Source organism: Anolis carolinensis, chromosome 2 (assembly GCF_035594765.1).
Source record: "Anolis carolinensis isolate JA03-04 chromosome 2, rAnoCar3.1.pri, whole genome shotgun sequence".
Taxonomy (NCBI): domain Eukaryota; kingdom Metazoa; phylum Chordata; class Lepidosauria; order Squamata; family Dactyloidae; genus Anolis; species Anolis carolinensis.
The window spans coordinates 149100714-149121807 of NC_085842.1; the positions used below are offsets into that span (position 1 = coordinate 149100714).

At 38.5% G+C, this 21094-nt stretch overlaps 1 protein-coding gene across 5 annotated transcripts in view; it reads left to right on the plus strand.

Annotated features, from left to right (window-relative positions):
- The window catches only part of rptor (regulatory associated protein of MTOR complex 1), a 460420-nt gene that overhangs the window by 150592 nt on the left and 288734 nt on the right, over positions 1–21094 (plus strand). For all 5 annotated transcript variants that reach the window (XM_062970816.1, XM_062970817.1, XM_062970818.1 and 2 more), the window contains one exon: positions 9312–9458. In XM_062970816.1, the coding sequence (XP_062826886.1) occupies positions 9312–9458 (147 nt within the window). The remainder of the gene's footprint in view (positions 1–9311; positions 9459–21094) is intronic.

A 21094-nucleotide genomic window follows, 5' to 3' on the forward strand; every position in this document is an offset into this window, starting at 1 on the left:
ACGTAGAACTGCCTCCTACTAATGAAAGTAGGTCTAGTTTCCTTTTGAGGTGGTTGATTGTTAACACAATAAGTATTCTCATGCCCCTTAGCCTCTGCTAAGTCACTTATGCAGGCTGTTTAAAGAGTTCAAGAAAATCCCAGATGTTGCAATAAAGAGTTTTGAAAAAAAAATTCTGCTCATTCTTAGTGGCAACAGAAAAGGGCTGTCCAGAATTGACCTCTGTAACAAAAAATGAGTTTAAGATCACAGGTGTGCATTCTCTATCTGTTTCTGAAACCAACAAATGGTAGGTGAGATAGTGACAGGATAAGACCACGTCTGTCTTTCACAACATTGAAAATATTTGCAGTACAAATCTAGAAATGGCAGAAGAAATGGGAAGGGGCAGAGGAAGACAACATCTGTCCAGATGTTGGCAATAACATTTTCCAAGCAGTGATGTTATCTGCAATGCATTGCTTGTTAGGGATAAAAAAGATATTGTATAATGAGTGTAATTAGTGTAATGAGAAACATTTACTTACCACATCTAAAATATTGGGGATATTTAACAGATATTTGGACAATATTCCAGAAAAGCTATATTCCAGAATAGTATTATGGCTGTGGCTGGGCTGTGGAGCTATGTAGATATGGAGAAAAAACTGTACTTTAAAATGTGGGCAAGAGCTTGAGCAGCATGGAAAAAACAGTTCTCTTGATGACAGCTACCTTCATGACAGCTATGATTGTAAGTCAGACTCTGTGTGCAAATCTTTCCCCTCTCTCAAGCTAGTATTTCATGATGAGAAGTGGTGAAGAATTTTCTTACACCAGGAAGCAGTGATGGTGGCAGTAGTGGCACAGGCAGTCTTGAAACAAATTATTCAGCCAGCCAAAGATGCAAAGGTATACATAAACGTTATTTGACAATAAATAAATAAATAGACTACATAATTTAAAGTGAAAGATTGAGAAACTCTAGTCTCTCCTCAAAAAGATAACCAGAAGCAGGTTGTGGCACAGACTAAGAACTTCTGATATCAAAAATTAGAGTAAAGATCAAGATCACTGTTCTGGTCCCGCAAGCCATTTGCATGGAGGTGTCCAAATCTTACTGGAAACAGAGTTGATATGCTCAGAGTTGATAAAGACTTTAATAAAACAATAGTAAGATTCAGATCCCAACTCCTCCTGATCTAACTGGCAAAGGTCTCTTAAAAGGTTGGGGATCTTTGCCTACTTGTCTGTTGTCTTTGCTTCTTTATAAAACTTACCGTATATACTCGAAGATAAGCTGAGAGAGATGTCTGGATAGATACGAATACATTCTTACCTACCTATATATAGGGCTTGCAAATATTACAGGGAGGAAATGAACACACAAATATATATAGACATGTCTCTCTATATATACACACACACACACACACACACACACTCATTTGTAAGCCATATATATATACAGTATGTGTGTGTGTGTGTGTGTGTATGCGTGTGTGTGTGTGTGTGTGTGTGTGTGTGTGTGTGTGTGTGTGTGTGTGTATATATATATATATATATATATATATATATATATATGGCTTACAAATATTGTAGGGGAAATGCACACACACACACACACACAGAGGGGATTTGCAAACGTTTCAGGGGGAAATGCATATGTGAAATTAGTATCTATAATTATAGATCTATATCTAGCTCTGCATTGTTTATATAAGCATTGAATATTTGCCTGTTACTATGTTGGAAGCTGGCCTGAGTCCCCAGGGGGAGATAGGGTGGGATCCAAATCAAGTTGTTGTTGTTGTTGTTATTATTAGATTATTGTTGATACCATATTGTTTTTGTTGCCCCAACTTTTCCACTTATATAGCTAGTTTATTGTTTTTCTTTGAAATATGGTAAATCTTCAAAAGCATTTAACCTACTGATGCCTCGATTAATGAAATTTTATTGGTATCTATTTTTATTTTGAAATTTACCCATAGCTATTGCATTTCCCACGCTCGACTTATACTTGAGTCAATAAGTTATCCCAGTTTTTTGTGGTACAATTAGGTGCCTCGGCTTATATTCGGGTTGGCTTATACTTGAGTATATACGGTATATATAAAAATTTTATTTGTATACTCAGGGCGGTTTCCAACATAGTTAAAGCATTCAATTACCAACACAAAATTATACAGAATAATCATTATAAAACATGAACATAATACTATTAAAAGAACCATACACATTTAAAATTTAAAAGCCTTTGTTCTCTGTGTCTTCAGGAAAGCTACTTTGCTTACAGAATGTTTAATTGTTTAACTACTAATGATCAACCATTGCCTATCAATCTTGACGTGGAATATTTTTAGCATTTCCACTCCTTTGACACCTCCTGGTCTATTGGCTGACTTCCAGAGATTCAGTTGAGTCTAGCTGAAAGGCTTTACCCCTTGGGAAAGATTCGAAAAGCGGGGAATATCTTAAAGGGAAGGGACTAATTCTGGATCCCTCCCATAATGTCTATTTCCAATATGCAGGCGAACTTCTCCTAACTAAGGAGGAAAACAGAGGAGGTTTCTGTGGGGTCATGGCAATCACCATTAATTGTGCCAAAATGCAACCTGAAGAGCATCCTTATAGAATTTAAAGATAATATAAAATTATTTTCACACTGTTAATCATTATTAACTTGGAGCCATAAGAACTATGGACTGAAGTTAGGGACATTGTAAGGAAAGAATGCAAAAATGCTCTGTCTGAAGCCAAAAGAATGGATAACAGATGAAATTCTTGAAGCAGTTGATGACAGATAAGAGGCAAAAGTAAAAGGAGACAGCAATGGAGTCAGAACCCTGAATGCAACTGCTTAGCTACTTGTGTGTAGAGATAATGAAAACTACATTGATAACAATGCAGATAAATAGAAAATGACAACAAAAAAGTAGAAAAGAGTCCACTTGCACAAGATCTAAGAACTCAAATGGGAACTTAAGCCCAGAGTGGGTATGCCAGTCAGTCAGTCAGTTGCCTTTATTACAGTCAATAAACCTTCGGCTGAAGTCAAGTGGGAATAAATTATTACAACATTTGAAATCAAGTGGGAATATATTACAACATTACAAGCCGCCCCAAGACCTAGGGGAGTGGCGGCATATAAGTTTGAAAAATAAATAAATAAATAAATAAACATGTAATTACAAATTACAGTATTACAAAATTTGAATCCTAAATAACATCAAGTTCTGACTTATGGTTTGGCGATAATAGATATCTCCAATCTCTACCAACTTGAATGACTGTCTTTGTATCATAGGACTAGTTAAAGTTCTAGATTAAGTCCCCTGAGTTCTCATTATTACTCTTCCACCATTACAAGTTGTTCATGAAGCACTTGCAGCTGCTGCAAAAAAGAATTTAGCCACCTTTCTGTCAATGTCACACAGTAGGTAACTAAGGTACAATTGTAAGGTTCTTCCTGGCCACTTAGTAAGTAAAGGGGATATTATCCTCAGTCTGTCATCTTTGTAGATTGTACAAGTAAAAAGCATGTGTGTTATAGTTTCGACTATACCCTTCCCACAGGGGCATACTCTGAGTTTATATTCAATCCCTTTGAATCGACCCTCTAGCATGGCTGATTTGATTACATTAAATCTGGCTCTGCAAAAAGCATGGTGAATTTTGGGATGTTTAAATTTACCAGATATTTAGCACCTCCCAAGGAACTGAATGCTAAGCCTAGACTCAGTGCGGAGCATGTGGAACGTGCCAATGTCATTGAGTGGGTATGCCATATGATCCTCAGTGAACAGGCTACACAATCAAGAAGAAATAAAAATGCATTTGAAGAACCATATCAAAAAGATGAAAGGATGATAGGCTTATTCTGGGAATAATCATTTGAAGGTGAACCCTTCAAATGATTTTGGAATTTTGGAAAGTGAAATGGGGGAGCACTAAAAGCACAGGAGAAATGAATCACAAGGAACAGATGACATACCAATAGAGCTATTTCAAGCCACAGAGACAAAATCCATTCAAATTCTAGCTAAAAACTGTTAATAAATGTGGGAAACAAATGAATTGCCTAAAAACTGGACATGAACAATATATATTACAATCCCTGCTAAGAAAAGGGACACCAAGGATTGCAAATGCAACCATAGGAGGACTGCATCTGATCAACAGATCAGATATAAAACAAACAAACAAACAAACAAAAATAAGTTGAACCAAACAAATATTATTAATCACAAGATTATAAAAATATTTATTAAATACAGTTAAAAATTCCCTTAAGTTTATCATGACTTTTTTTGGTGACAAGCGAGCACTGCATCACAAAAGGTGGCCACTTTAATGGTTACCATTGGATTCTGATCTGTCAGCAAGTAATGTATGTAAAACTCATCAGGAAAGCTTTTGTAGAATTGGGTGGATAAAAATAGGTCGGAAGCCATTGTAGAAAGAACAGTATAACAATACATGTCTTAATGTATTAAGGGTGTGTATTAATTCCCCATGCAAATAAAGTGATGCTCTAGATTCTATAACATTTACCATATATAGAACAAGATATGCCAGATGTCCAAGCTGGATTCAGACTAGTTAAAAGCACTAGCAATCGTATTGCAAACATATGTTGGATAATGGAAGATACCAAAGAATTTCATCAGAAAATCACCCTGCGCTTAATAGATTATTCCAAAGCCTATGATTGTACAGATAATGAAAAACTATGGATCACTCTTAAATAAATAGGACAGAATATGGATAAACAGAATTGTTTCCAGATGGGGGACAAGGAAGGCTGCATTTTATTCTTTCTGTTGACCTGTACAGTAAAAGTGTAATATACTCGACATATAAGTTAAACAGAAAGGACGATAAAGCAGGTTAATACCCTGAAAAAGAAGACATGAAATTCAGAGGAAGAAAGATTAATAACTCAAGATATACAAATGATACCATACTACTAGCAGAAAATGGTAAGGACTTGGAGCAGCTACTGAAGAAAGTCAAGGTAGATAGTGGTAAGGTAGATTTACAGCTGAACATTAAGAAAACAAAAGTGATTATTTGGATAACTTTAAAATATACAATGAACACCTTGAGATAGTGAAAGATTTCTTTACTGCACCTCAGTAATCAAAATGGAGACTATAGTCAAAATAGAAGAATACTGAGACTTTAAAGGGCAAGTATTAATGAATTAAATGAGATCCTCATGTATAAAGTGATATAATTGAATACCACAGCCAGGATTGTCCATGCTGTTGTATTTCCAATTTCTGTATATTGATGCGAAAGATGGACAGTGAAAAGAAAGAAACTGATAAGACCCCCAAAACTGCATTTGAAATGTGCTGCAGAAGATTTCTTTATATATTGTGCACTGCTAGTTGACAAAGAAATGGGTCCTAGAGCCAGTCAAGCCTGATCTCTACTTAGAAGCTAAGATGACTAAGCTGAGACTTTTGTACTTGAACATATCTTAAGAAGAGATGACTCACTAGAAAACACAACAAGGCTTGGCAATAGGAAAAGAAGAAGACTACATTCCATAAGGATAAATGTGACCAAGGAAGCCCTGGTCCTGAGTTTGCAAGACCTGAGCCAAGCTGTTGATGACTGGGTGGCTTTGGGGTTTACCATAAATTGAAATCAGCAGGAGTTAACAGCAACAATAATTCTTAGAATTTGGCATGGAGTAGTAGAGCTAACATGTTTTAAACTGCCTTTTTCTTACTGCAGGAGTAACAAAAAGTAGTATTCTGGATTTCGTATCTAGAGGGGTATACTGTAATCTATGTCAGAATCTGTTGCTGCAACTCGATAAGACTACTTGCTGCAGTTTCAAGACCAAATACATTTATCGTAGCCTAAGCTTCTGTAGACTGAACTCCACTTCATCATGATAAAGTGAACTCCAGCCCATAGAAGCTTAGGCATAATAAATATTCATGCTATACTGCAAATAATAAATATTCATGTATTAGGGAAATTTGTTTAAATTGCTTTTGTCCTCTGCTCCCAAACATGTTTAATGTTCTGCATAAGTGAAAATGTTGAGATTTCAAGTATAGGATAAATGCCACTTTTCTTGCGCTAAGGCAGTATTTTTGGGAAAGTAAATTTCTCCCACTGGCCTTATTGGTTTTTAGATTGAAATCTAGTGACAGTGCAATCATGGCACAGCAACTGATTTGACTATACAGTATTTGGATGGACATACAACTTGTTGTCCCTAAAATGTCCTTGATAATCACACTCTAGTTATGAGCTTCTTTCCAGCTATGAAATAGCTGCTCGTGATAGGAGACTTCATATTATCTCTTTGCCCTTCACTGGAAGCCCAGTGAGTATTCAAGTCCAAGCACTCAATATTTACTGTTAGTGCTATATTTATGAGAGATTAAGATTAATATATTCTGATACATAGATTAAAAAGGATAAACCCTTCAGGAAGTATTATTTGAGTCTGATTTGATTCAGCCAAAAAGCCAGATCTCAGTTGCTTTGGTTAACAAAGCAGAGCTGAGCTTCCACAGGGACTCAACTAAAATAGGGGTGTGTGGCACAATTTGAATGAGTCACTTTTAAAAACTAATTCTTAAATTAGTTTCTTGTTTTTAAAAAAAATGCAGCCTCTACTCTCCTCTTACTTGTGCTTCATTTTTTTCTCTTTAATTTTTCATCATTCTTCTTATATTTGGTATAAGTGCTGTTGTGGCTATCTTAATCTTCTAGTGCCGCCTTGCAAATCAACCCTATCTTTTGATGTTTAATGTAGCTTGACAGATAAAGAGCATCTTAATAAATAAATAATCTGCAATGCATCTCTGTTCATTTATTTGGGGTGAAAACCTGGTTTCTTGCTATATATTTATTTAGCATAAGAAAAGGAGGCAATTGCAATGTGTTTTCCATTTCTTTCTCCTATCCTGGGATTTCATTGCCTTGGGAAGGAAATGAATAGTAGACATGTCTGTTTTGTCTGAAAAGTGTTGTCTTATTTGTGTCCTGTACTTTCAGAGTATTAACTTGTAGGAGGGACATATGTGCAAAAATACAGAGTGTTTCAAAATGACTGTACTATAAAGGGGGATTGCAGAAAACGTACTGCTGTGATACCTCCCACCTACATGTATCTTTACTGCAACAGTTTGATGTTGTACTGCAGCATAAAATGATTTGCCATTCCTTTGAAGATTTTCAGTGCTTTAATTTTATTTTGCAGCTTGGCAAACAAAGGAAGACAACTACTAAATGCTAATGTACTTCATGGAAACAAAGGATGGGCATCCCCCATTGTTTCCAGTACTTCCATTAAGTCACACATTTTTTTTCAGATGCACAATTCAAGTTGTTCTTCTTTTACAGTAGTTCAGGTGACTGTCAGTGGCTTATATTTCAAATAAGATGATACAGAGCACTGAGAACAACAACACAGAAAGCTGTGAAAAGGTTACATTTTTTCCAACTTATTTTTTCCACCTGTTTTTCCAGGTAGACAAATAGATTTGAAATATAGGGTGGACTCAAAGGATTACTGTATCTCTACAACCACAAACTCTTTCTCTTGAAACCCTTACCCCTTAAAGAGTGGGGCACAGAATTTCAAACGATTACCACTAGATGCCTTTCACAGCACACAAACAGCCCCTAGTTTCAGTCATTCACAAGTTGATGACTCCACATCCTAAGGGATTTTGTGTCCTGCAGTTCAGCAAGACTGAATCTATAATTACAGAGCAGCATGTGTGTCATCGGTGTTTTGTCATTGATCTGTCAGTGCCAAAGATCATTCATCGGTACCAACGATTTGAGAAAACAGGCTGTAACTGTAGCATGTTGTCATTGTGAAATATACTGCTTTGTAATTGAGATTATCACCTTGTATTATGGCTGTGAAAAATTTTCAGATTGATGGCGCGATCCAAGAAGTTTAAACTACTGAAGGAACTTCTACCAGCAAAAAGGGGTGCGGGTGGGGTGAGAGAGAGTCATGTTCCTTTCCATTCGGCATCCCTGCTGCTCGCCCTCCTCCAATGCATCATCAGAATGTGCTTAAATGGGCCTGATAAATCTGTAGTCCATGTTTTCAGAAAACATGTCAACATGGAGAACTGGGTGAAACCAAGTTGTTTGCTAATGGATGCTTTTTAGGATTAAGACCTAAGCTATGAAACAAACACATTTCATCAACTTGAAATTGATACATGCTTTATGAAAGAAATCTATTTATGATAAGTTTTAAACAACTTTAAAAAAGATGTAATAATCACATTAGAGGCTTTTTGGGTTGTTTTTTTCTTTTGCTTGCCTAAGGCCACAATCTGTCCTCATGTTTAATGTTCAGTGCAAACCTAATGATTAATTATAGAGTGTACACTCTGCCAGGCATGCTTCCCACACACAACTGTTTGAAATGAATGGGATTTGTACAAGTCAAGCACTCTTGTGCAGCCCCCATACTTGGCTATATTTGTGTTTACAAGAGACATTTCTGATTAATTGTTCCAGTATTCCCTTGTGACTGTGCTTGTAATAGTGTTTTCAGAACTGCCATTCTGAGAGCAGTATACAGCTAGTGATCCAGACAGTACATTGTGAAAGTAGTTTGGGTGTGAACCCTACTACGAAACATTTACAGGAATGTCCCTTGTATAAGCCACAAGCAACAGAAAGCATTTTGGTGTAATTTATACAATTTCTTCATGTTTTCTCAAGAGTTTGGATGAATCAGAATCTTAATATCTAAGTCTAGTTGGACCTGAATATTTCCGTGACTATAGCTTTCTTTGGTATTAACATTACAGGTATAGTTATATTAATATTAGAAAAAAACTGGGTAGTTCACTTCAAACTTCTGAACAAATTTATGGTGTATAAAGAAACTATTTGATGACATGGGTGATAAAAAACAGCATAGCAATTGCTGTTGTTGAAATTGTTTGTAATAGACCTTGAACACAGTAGCAACTTGTTCACTACTGCTATATATCCCTGGCAAAAGTAGGGATGGATATTAGACCTACTGCTTCATTTTATGTAATGTTTCAATTTTTCAAGCAAAAATTCAGTTTTTCCATCTATATAACAATTTGCAAATGTTTCTTCTTGAGAAATTGCCCTTAAAAATGGGTAAACATTTGCATGCTATTTCTCCTAAGGGAATACATTGTTTTGTGTTCTGAAAACAATATAGGAAAATTTGAGAATTATGCTGTGCAGAATTTTGTATTCAAATATAAATGAAAGAAATATGTTGTGTATCATTAAGAATTATACAATATAAAATATAATTCATGTCCTTTTTGTTGTCTTTTCAGAACTACACTCAATACATCCCATTATCCATATATGACCTACAGACATGGATGGGCAGCCCCTCCATTTTCGTGTATGATTGCTCCAATGCTGGACTTATTGTCAAATCTTTCAAACAGTTTGCCTTGCAAAGGGAGCAGGAGCTGGAGGTGAGATTTCTGACCATTGCAGTGAGTAAATGGGTCATGAGGAAAAGTTCACTATTCTTTTTTTACTTTTTTAGGATAAGATACATTAAGGAAGATGGCACTGGCAAAAAGTGCACTAGTCTGATAATTTTAGTAACATCTTTTGGTAACATGATTATTTCAGTAGAATCTGCTCATTTCAATTTAGTCTTCTGTTTGCTATCTAGCAATATAGATAATTAATAATGATGCTAATTGCATGGTAATATTTATACAATTTGTTTGTGTTCTGCTTGAGATTTTATCAGGAATTAATGCAAACGTGAAATATGCCCATTGTGCATTTGGGCCAGCATAGAGACCTATTATTGTTTCTTGTTCCTGAAAATGAATTTACAGTTCCAAAATTATATGCTCTGAAGGAGTTACAAAGCAGAAACTCACTGTTGTTGTCATTAATTTTTCAGCAAGATCAAATGCCTTAAGTGTTACTAAAATCAGACTTTTGAGATTGTAGTATCACATTTATTGACACAAATGTATATGGTAAAAGATGAAAATATTACATTTAAGATGCTTTTCTGGCACCTTTCGACATAGACTTTTGCTGGATATTTTCTTTCTACTGTGCTATTCAAAATCCAATTTCTTAATTTATGTCATGCTAACATAAATTAAGAAATGTTTAACTTTCACTTTGAATGCAAGTATCCAAGCCTAATAGACCTGAACAAGATTGCAATCATCAAAGTTACTCACAATTCTAATATTTTATTAAAATAGAAATTATGTACTGAGATTTAGTATGCTTATCATAGTGAGAAGGTAGCCATCTTTAATATGTAGTTGAATTTTGTGACACCTGAGAGCACTCTCCTTCAGTTAAAACAAGCATTAATATCTTGAATCCTTTTAGACCTGCTACATTTTCTAGGGCAATTGCTTAGAGTCTTCCAAATAGTTCTTCTGCAAATTATTATATGAGGCAAGACACTAATATTATACAATTAAGCAACTAAGTATTAAATAAACTGGTTTTGCGATTTATGAAATCTCTTCAAACTTGCTTCTACAACTCTCATGTGGTGAGTCTCTTGGTTTTGTTTTTGGTGGTGTTGTTTATGGACCTTCACTTGCAAAGTGGAATTACATCCCAGGAGATCAATCTATGGCAGAGCTTGGCTCCAGTGGCTGATACAGGTGACATGATGTTATTTGAAAGGCACTTGGTTGATTTTTGTGGCCATCTTGCCTGGATGCTTCAGTTTAAGCTGCTTGTTATATTTCTTGTAAGGAATTTGGCAGTAAGAAAACAAAAATTGCTGAGACATCTCAGAATCTAGGGCCTGTTGATATGGCCTCTGGTAGTTTAGCAGTTGAGGAACCAAATCAAACAACTTGCCTGAAAACTCACAGCAATTCCAGTGTAAAAGAGGAATATTGATCTTACTTTCTGCTTTTCCAGTTTCATATGCTAACAACAAGCCACTTTCCTTACATACTAATTAGTTGCTTTAAGTTACTATATATACTGTACTCATACATTAAGTTGACCTCATGTATCAGCTGAGGGCAGTTTTATGGATTTTGATGTGACCTATAGATAACTTGAGAGTCATTCCATTGAGAGGGGAAACCACCAGTGCTACCTTAGAGGGCAGTTACCACTGGATGCCAACTCAAATAATAAATGTTAGGAACAGTATTTATTCTTATCAAAAAAAAAAAAAAAGGAAACATTGTAGAATGGAAAAATGTGAGAGCTTAGTTCATCCCTGGCAAGCCTGAGCTCATTTTGCGCTTTAGCCTTGCGAACCTTTTCCCTACAGGTGTTGGCTATACATTTGAATTCTTCTTTGGTGATTTCTCCCCTTTTCCACTTCTTGTGCATGTCACTTTTGAGCTTTAGCTCAGTTAGAAGTTCTTTGGACATCCATTCTGGCTTCTTTGCATTTGTCTTATTTTTCTTCTTTGTTGGCACTGTTTGCATTTGCACCTTGAGTATTTCACTTTTGAAAAACTCCCATCCATCCTTAACTCCCTTGTTTTTTAATATTGGCGTCCATGGAATGCCGCTCAGTAATTCCTTCATTTTTTGGAAGTCAGCTTCTTTTACTCATGTATTCTTAATTTTTTCATAATGAGATATGGAGGAGAACCCCAGAGCTTTCTTTCTGTGTACTTGATTTTTTAAAAGCTGTTTCTATTTTTTTATTTTGTTTTCTTATTTTTTTGATGGTAGCAAACTGGAAAAACAGTATACATATTTAAACAAATTTATAATCAATACATAATTTCAATAAAATAAGAAAAGAGTTTTAAAAGGTTAAAAACTAAAAAGAAACCAATGTTGGTACCACTTGGGCTTCCAAAGGGAGGATATTATACAGGTGGGCTGGCATAACCACAAAGGCAGTCCTATGTCCTCTCTCTGGAAATTGCCCCTAGTGGTGGGTAATAGAGACAGATCGCTGTCCTCAGGCAGGAATATTTAAGGAGAAATGCTCCTTCAAGTATCAAGGTCTCAGACCTTTTATATCTTTGAATGTCATCACAAGGATCTTCACTTCAGTCCAGAAACATCTTGGTAGCTGGATCATTTCCTTGAAGATTTGTGTTATATAATACCTGTATTGATTTTCTCTTTCTGTTTATACTATTGTGTTTTGTTGCATTGGGACTGTGAAGCAACCCCTGTTTCTGTACATGCATGTGTGTGTGTGTGTGTGTGTCTTTGTGTTTTAATGGGGACTTAGCTATATCCTTCCTGTGGATCTGGAAGCTCAGATTATCAGCACTAGCAGCTCATTTATTCTAGTAGTCCTTTTACGACATTTACATATAATTTTGTCAGGGGATTGGAGATTTCCTTCTTGTGTTGCTGAACACTTTAAAAACGCATGCAGCTCCCTCAGAAATATTCAGCGACCAAGCCAACTGTTGTGATCACCTCTTTATAGCCCCTGCACAACAGTGCTGTAGAATAACCTCGATTTATTGTTCATTTTTGGCCATTGTCTTTTAACTGCTCGCGAACCCACCCCTACACTAAAACACATTCTTACAGTATATAAATAAACAAAACAACATTAAAAACACCACCACAGGAAGGTGGATAGCATTCTGCCCATAACACACACAATCCTGCTCGGTCACTTCACTCACCAAGAGATGGATCAACAGCAAATACTTGCCACCACATGCACAAGTTGCGGCATGTTCACCTTCTTTGCACAACAACTACTCAACTACACCTGCACCAAGTGTAAACAAATTACTCTGATGGAGCAGAGGATCAAACAACTCGAGGCCCGCATTAAGATCCTTAAGGACATTCAGGCACTTGAGCTCTTCTTGGACACTGCACAACACGCTGCTGTAGATCTGCAACCTGCATCACACCAACACCACCATGATCAGGAACTTTATGGGGAGATCAACTCAAAGGTAGACAACTCTCAGGCTTGGAAGGAGGTCACCCATAGAAAGAGACACAGGACCAGGCAGCCTCCGCAGAACTCCTCTGCTCAGCTGCATTTACACAACAGATTCCAAATTCTCACACCATTAACATATAATCAGGAAACACATGAGGAGGACCACAGTTACTTAGATACCACTCAGTGGGCCACTCTTGATCAATGCACAGGGGATAGCCCTGACGGGGACAGTGCATCGCCACATTCACACTTATGTAATTATGCAAATGCTCCATCCCCAATCGTAGATGAGGCACAGCAGGAACACCCTTGGGAGAGTGATGGGCTCTTGGACACATCTCAATGGATTGTCATTGATGAATGCACTGGGGATGTCAAGGAGGAGGGCAACACTTTACGCCTACACAATTCACTTCAACAGGAACACTCTTCAGGGGACATACACACTGTATTGCACAAAAGGGACCCTGTCAATCCTCAAAGGAAACAGGGCTTGGTAGTAGGTGACTCCCTCCTTAGAGGAACGGAAGCCATCATTTCCAGACCGGATGGGATGGCTCGAGAAACATGCTGTCTCCCGGGGGCAAAAATACACCATATCACTCAGAGGCTCAGCAGGCTCCTAAAGCCCCATCACCCTCCCCACCTTATGTTGATTCATGTAGGTACCATTGACACCGCTAGGCATACTTTTCAAAAGATCACAAATGATTTTCGAGCCCTCGGAAGTAAGCTAAAACTGTATAGGTGATCTTTTCATCCCTCCTCCCCGTTGTAGGACACGGCTCTACAAGGGCCGGAAAAATAGTACAGGTCAATAACTGGCTCAGAAAATGGTGTCAAGAGGAGCATTTGGCTTCCTTGACCATGGTCTACTCTTCCAGGAGGATGGCCTACTGGCAAGTGATGGGGTGCATCTCACACAAGTAGGAAAACATCTTTTTGCACACAGACTCACAAACTTCATCAGGCGCACTTTAAACTAGATCCACGGGGGAGGGGAACAACAGCCTGGCAAACACTATATTACCCACGACCACAGGGAACTGCCAAAAGGCTCGGCCAAGAGCACTAAGTCCAACAAATTCCTCACTTGCCTTGCAGACAATTTTATGGTCCAGAGGGTAGAGGAGGCAACAAGGGGATCAGCAACTCTTGATCTAATCTTAACAAATGTGGAAGACCTGATCAATACAGTAGAAGTCGTCGGATCCTTAGGGGCAAGTGACCATGTGCTCCTGCAGTTGGTGATACAAAGGAATGCTGAAACTAAGACAAGTCAAACACGCATTCTGGATTTTAAGAGAGCTGACTTCCAAAAAATGAAGGAATTACTGAGCGGCATTCCATGGACGCCAATATTAAAAAACAAGGGAGTTAAGGATGGATGGGAGTTTTTCAAAAGTGAAATACTCAAGGCGCAAATGCAAACAGTGCCAACAAAGAAGAAAAATAAGACAAGTGCAAAGAAGCCAGAATGGATGTCCAAAGAACTTCTAACTGAGCTAAAACTCAAAAGTGACATGCACAAGAAGTGGAAAAGGGGAGAAATCACCAAAGAAGAATTCAAACGTATAGCCAACTCCTGTAGGGAAAAGGTTCGCAAGGCTAAAGCGCAAAATGAGCTCAGGCTTGCCAGGGACATAAAAAACAACAAAAAAAGGCTTTTTTGCTTACGTTGGTAGAAAAAGGAAGAAAAAGGAAGGCAATAGGGCCTCTGCGAGGAGAAGATGGCGTGATGGCGACAGGGGACAGGGAAAAGGCAGAACTGCTTAATGCCTTCTTTGCCTCGGTCTTCTCACAAAAAGAAAGCCATCTTCAACCTCAGCAACATGAAATGGATGAAGGATTTGGGGAAATCCAACCCCAAATAGGGAAACAAGTTGTCCAGGAACACCTGGCCACTCTAAACGAATTCAAGTCGCCAGGGCCAGATCAACTACATCCAAGAGTACTGAAGGAACTAGCGGAAGTTATTTCAGAACCACTGGCGATCATATTTGAGAGTTCTTGGAGAACGGGAGAAGTCCCAGCAGATTGGAGGAGAGCGAATGTGGTCCCTATTTTCAAGAAGGGAAAAAAGAACGACCCAAACAATTACCGTCCGGTCAGCCTCACGTCGATACCAGGTAAGATTCTGGAAAAGATCATTAAGGAAGTGGTCTGCAAACACTTAGAAACAGATGCAGTCATTGCTAATAGTCAACACGGATTTACCAAAAACAAGTCATGCCAGACTAATCTGATCTCTTTTTTCGACAGAGTTACGAGTTGGGTCGATACAGGGAATGCCGTGGATGTAGCATACTTGGATTTCAGAAAGGCCTTCGACAAAGTCCCTCACAACCTTCTGGCAAACAAACTAGTAAAATGTGGGCTAGACAAAACTACAGTAAGGTGGATCTGTAATTGGCTAAGCGAACGAACCCAAAGGGTGCTCACCAATGCGTCGTCTTCATCTTGGAAAGAAGTCACGAGTGGAGTGCCGCAGGGCTCCGTCCTGGGCCCGGTTCTGTTCAACATCTTTATTAATGACTTAGACGAAGGGTTAGAAGGCATGATCATCAAGTTTGCAGACGACACCAAACTGGGAGGGATAGCCAACACTCCAGAAGAAAGGAGCAGAATTCAAAACGATCTTGACAGACTAGAGAGATGGGCCGAAACTAACAAAATGAAGTTCAACAGGGACAAATGCAAGATACTTCACTTCGGCAGAAAAAATGGAAATCAAAGATACAGAATGGGGGACACCTGGCTTGACAGCAGTACATGTGAAAAAGACCTTGGGGTCCTTGTGGACAACAAGTTAAACATGAGCCAGCAATGTGATGCGGCTGCTAAGAAAGCCAACGGGATTCTGGCCTGCATCAATAGGGGAATAGCATCTAGATCCAGGGAAGTCATGCTCCCCCTCTATTCTGCCTTGGTCAGACCACACCTAGAATACTGCGTCCAATTCTGGGCACCACAGTTGAAGGGAGATGTTGACAAGCTGGAAAGCGTCCAGAGGAGGGCAACTAAAATGATCAAAGGTCTGGAGAACAAGCCCTATGAGGAGAGGCTTAAAGAACTGGGCATGCTTAGCCTGCAGAAGAGAAGGCTGAGAGGAGACATGATAGCCATGTACAAATACGTGAAGGGAAGTCATAGGGAGGAGGGAGCAAGCTTATTTTCTGCTGCCCTGCAGACTAGGACACGGAACAATGGCTTCAAACTACAGGAAAGGAGATTCCACCTGAATATCAGGAAGAACTTCCTCAGTGTGAGGGCTGTTTGGCAGTGGAACTCTCTCCCCCAGACTGTGGTGGAGGCTCCTTCTTTGGAGGCTTTTAAACAGAAGCTGGATGGCCATCTGTCGGGGGTGCTATGAATGCGATTTCCTGCTTCTTGGCAGGGGGTTGGACTGGATGGCCCATGAGGTCTCTTCCAACTCTACTATTCTATGATTCTATGATTCTATAACTGTTAATTTGACTTCACTCCTTACCACCCTTAAGACACATGGTCTATGAAAGCATGTATAATTAGCCTTTGCGGCAGGAATAGACAAGGGCCAGGGGGACAGACTGAGAACCATCTCCCCCACTGTACTCTTGCCTCCAGCTTTTTAATGTTGATGTCCCAAATCTGCCCTTCTCAGGGGGCATGTGGGGCATGTTTTTGCCCCAAAATGTCATTCTTTTTACCCTCCCCCTGGAGATCCACATTGTTTTCAGAACCAGCCTTGAAGGCTAGATGTTGCCCACAGCCTTTGCTTTTTTCACCTCTCCTTTACTGGGTTTTGTCATTTTGTCCTTCGAGAAGTGTTTGAAACTAGGATTGATTATACAGTTGAAGAGTATGAGTTCTTGTCTGCAGGGAGACATAAACAGCATCTTGTGTAATGAAAAATATTTCAATATTACTCCAGTGCTAGTTGGAAATAGGGGCATTGAAAGTTTTGTGTGTGAGAGAAGGGAATATGATCATCAGGTTTTATTCCCCCCTCAATCACAACCTTGACATCTCTAGGTGACAGTTTCTGCTGTATTTTTAAAAAAAATGCACCACCTTTGCCCTCAGGTGAATAAACCAACATTTCCCTCATAGCATCTTTATCGATTGCAGTAACCCTCTGCCTGAGAATGACAAGTGTTGCTGTGGGTTATCTGGTTAAGAAAGGGGGCTTTCAATTTCTTCATGTACTTTTTATAGGAAATGTTATTCACCCTGCTAAAATACACTCTACTTAAAATCACTTAAGTGATTAAAATGTAAGTTATTTTCAGATGACATATGCAGAGCACAAAAGTGCATGATGGGCTTCATAATTAGTTTAGAGATTTGTATCTTCTATATTTTTAATTAAATTTTAGAAGTGCCTCTATCATTTCTCCCTGCCTCCACCTTAGGCTTAATATGGGCTATTGTTCAGATGATTATTTGTTATAAGGAGCGGATATTAAAAATCCCAAGCTGTTAATAGTTAGCTAAATATTTGGTTTGCTAAATATATTTCCAGTTTGAAAAGGTGAAATCCGTTCAGCCTAGAGACTGAAGAATATGAGCTGCATTTATTTAGTGCTGCTGGAATTTATTTTCTGTTTTATGTGTCTTTTGAAAAAGGCTTGACCTACTGGATTATTGTCTCATGAAGTAATTTGACATACTTTTCAAAAAATTTGGACTATGGTAGTAGTAGGGATTAAGGGGTAGCCAGATGGTATGCTGAATTGCTAGATCAGAAATTATTGCGTATTTGGAATTCAAAAAAGAAAAAGAAAAAAGAAATGAAACAGTAGAAATGTGAAGCATGTGACCAGATTATGTTTTCTCTTCTCACAGTTCATAACCAATAGCTAAGCTGCTTGGGAGGCCTCTGCAGTTCAAGATATCCTTTATTAGTAGAGGCCAGTATTTTTCCATGTCTCTATATCACATTTTTTCTGAATTAAAAATAAGGTTGATTTCATATAGCTGCATCTTTTCCTGTTATACATAAAGGCTTTACAATGAGAACTGATTCACACAAAGCAACTTATTGCATTGTGAATATACTTTCATAAGATAAGGTTGTGGAGTATCAGCATTATGGAAAGTAGTGTGTTCCTCTGTGGGTGCTGGTTGGGAATGTTTGCTCGAGTCTTTAACTCTCAGTGGAAACACTGCAATTAGGAGGAATTCTTTCTCAGCATGAAGACTGTTCCTGAGGGACAGAAAGATGAAGGGCAGAAATGCCAGTTCAGTGTTCTGAAAATGTTAAATGCCAATTCAGCTATATTTGTATTCTGGGGTTTTTTTTAAGACAAAAGTTAAAATCTCTTTCCTGTTACTCCTCTGTAGAATTCTCTTCTCTAATCACCTCCTTGACTTAACAGAATCCCCAGCAGACCTTCCAAAGCTCTATATAAGATTTCAGCAAGAGCTTGACAGTGAACAAAAGATGCAACTTGCCATCCAGTGGTGTATAGATTGTACAAACATTCTTCGGATAAGATTATTGAAAGGACAGCAAGGCCATGTTACAAGAAACCCAAAAACTCAGACGTAGCTTGTCTCATTGGAAAAAAAGAATGTTTTCAACATCCATCAGATATGCCCTTGTGGGCAGATTTGGATGTTTTTGCCACTCTAAAAAGGGAACTGGCAACAGGGCTCTTGCATGAGTAACAGAAGAGTTTTTCAAATAAATGTGTGCACTGGGAAGGTTTTCTCCATCTTTCCTCCAATCTCCACTGATGGCTACATAGAGGATCTGAACTTTGATACATTGCTTCTGCTAATAGATCTTTTGATGACAGAAGAAGGGAATAACATCCCATGGAGTAGGCCTTAAAATAGGCTGTAGCTTCTCTTTGACAAAAGACTCACTCCAGGTCTTCCTCCAATGCAATTTCAGCCCCATCTCACTTGCTTCAATTACCACTGGGTATTTGGGTTCTATTCTGTAAGAAGACTCAAGTGTGATGGTGTCCATGGTCCTGACCATTTCCCCATTCCAGAATCATCTGTCAGGGGGACAGGAAAATCCACTAGAGCCATCAGGCATCCATCTAGATTTATCAGCCTGAAGTGGTCCATCTTAATTGGTCCTCCACTCCTGAAGAGGTTCCATCTCCCAATGTGTTTATGGTAAGAAATAATCTGTTCATGACAATAAGACTGCAGACCACCGAAACCAAGATCACCATCAGCCCATTTAGCACAAATAATGTTTGTTATTTTTGCTCAGCACTGTGAGTAGGGACAGTTACCGCTTAAGACAGACTCTGGTCATCATGGAGACAAAGAAATCCTAAATCATGCCTGACAAGGTCGTCTTGACATGGATGTTGAAGTCCCTCCCCCACTGCTAGCTACAGAGACTTGAAGCCCAACCCCAAGACTACTACAACTAGATCAGGAGGAAAGACCATTGAACAGCAGGATAGGTAGTACAGCAACAAAATCCCTACTCAGCCCCATCTATCAACCTTAAGGTATAAACACTCAAAACGTGTAGACTGTTGAATAGGGACCTGATCAGGGGAATAGAATCAGAATAGATCACTGTAATCCCATCTCTCTACCCCAAGATGTTGCCTGCTACTGCACATAAAAATCTGATGAGAAGTGTTGAATTAGATTATCCCATCCTTCCCCTCCCCATCCAGCCAGTACTCTGTGATCTAAGCCAGATTGACATGCTCATTCAGAATCAAATCCTGAATGGGACTTGATTTCCATTCACTGACCTGAAATCCCACTAGACTTAAATATGCAAATGCACTGCTGGCTGAAGTTTGGGTCACTAGTTGTAAGATTCCTGAATTCACAAGGAAACCCAAACTAAGGATGTGGGTCTTCAAGGGGAGTGTGACCTTATTCTACAAAAGTTAAATTTTTATTCCTCTGACTTGCCTCTTGAATGAGCCTCTGCCTTTTCTAGTGTTAGATTCAATTAATTTGCCTGCATTTAATCACACAAAATTTAAAAAAACAGAACAGCTTCCTTTGATTTAGAAGAGAGAAAGTTGGAAACAGCCTATACTGGAGACATCAAAACCCAAAACTTTGAATGAATTCTTTAAGTGGTGTCTCTCTATCTATATGTTGAAGAACACAGGGAATAAGATGAACACTCAAGGGACAACATAGGCCCACATACTTGTTTGCTTATCTCCTACTTTTTCTCTTGTGTGTATGTGTGTGTATTTGTCCATTCAGCCCTTTGGCTGCTTTTATTGAAGACTGAAATCACCCTGTTATGGCTGTCAGTTATTTAGTTAGTTGTTTCATTGTATGTCCATAAGCAAATCCTAATTTTGGATGGCTGTGTGAGTTGCTCAAGAGCACTGTGTGAAAGAAATAGCTTTAATCTTCCCTTATTATGATCCTACATAATGCATACACCTGAAACTCCTCATTACATGTCATGAGAAACTGAAAAGAGGAGTGGGTCAGGAAAATTACACATTACAATGTTTTGCAAGACATGAATATTTAGGTAGCAGTGTTAGGTGTGCTTAGTTTACCTCACATCCCTTCACCAGCCTTATTTTTAGTTTTTTTTCTTCAGTTTCTGAGGTATTTTGAGTTAGAGCAATAGACTTTTCTGTTTCTTCCGTCTGTATGGGAAATAAATGCTACTGTGGGAGTATACTTGTTCCTCTGGTCTCAAGAATGGTATATGACTAAGTGTTTCTTGCCTGAACTGATGAAATCAAATGTGTAGTTCTGATTTGTTTTCCATCTTCAGTGCTGGTGAATCAAAGTTACAATTCAAAGGAGAACAGCAGTATATATCAGTGGTTTGCAGCATTTTCTTCATTTGTCACCTGCTGGAAGGAAGGAAATGTTCCCCCCTAGCTTTGTTACAACATAAAAGGTGGGGATGCTGTCATTTCTGAGAAATCAAAAGGAATGGTGAATATTGAGAATTATGGGAACTGCAGCCTTAAGTCTCCGTGTCCTGTCTTGTTGGCCATGTTGCTCTTAAGAAAGAAAGCAATTGTTTGCTCAGAATAAATAATGATATTATTGAAAGATCCTGAAGATTAGCATCTAAAGAAAAGCAAATGAGATTCAGAACCATTTGATGTTTCCCTAAATAGGAATGCAGGAATCTTTTTTGGCGACCGGGGTGGGGGGATGTGGATGCACCAGGGATGTATCTTTTTATGTCATTTTAAACTATGAATCTCCTCATTCTTCACCATTGTCTTTGCTTGTTAGACTGATGGAGATCCTGTCCAG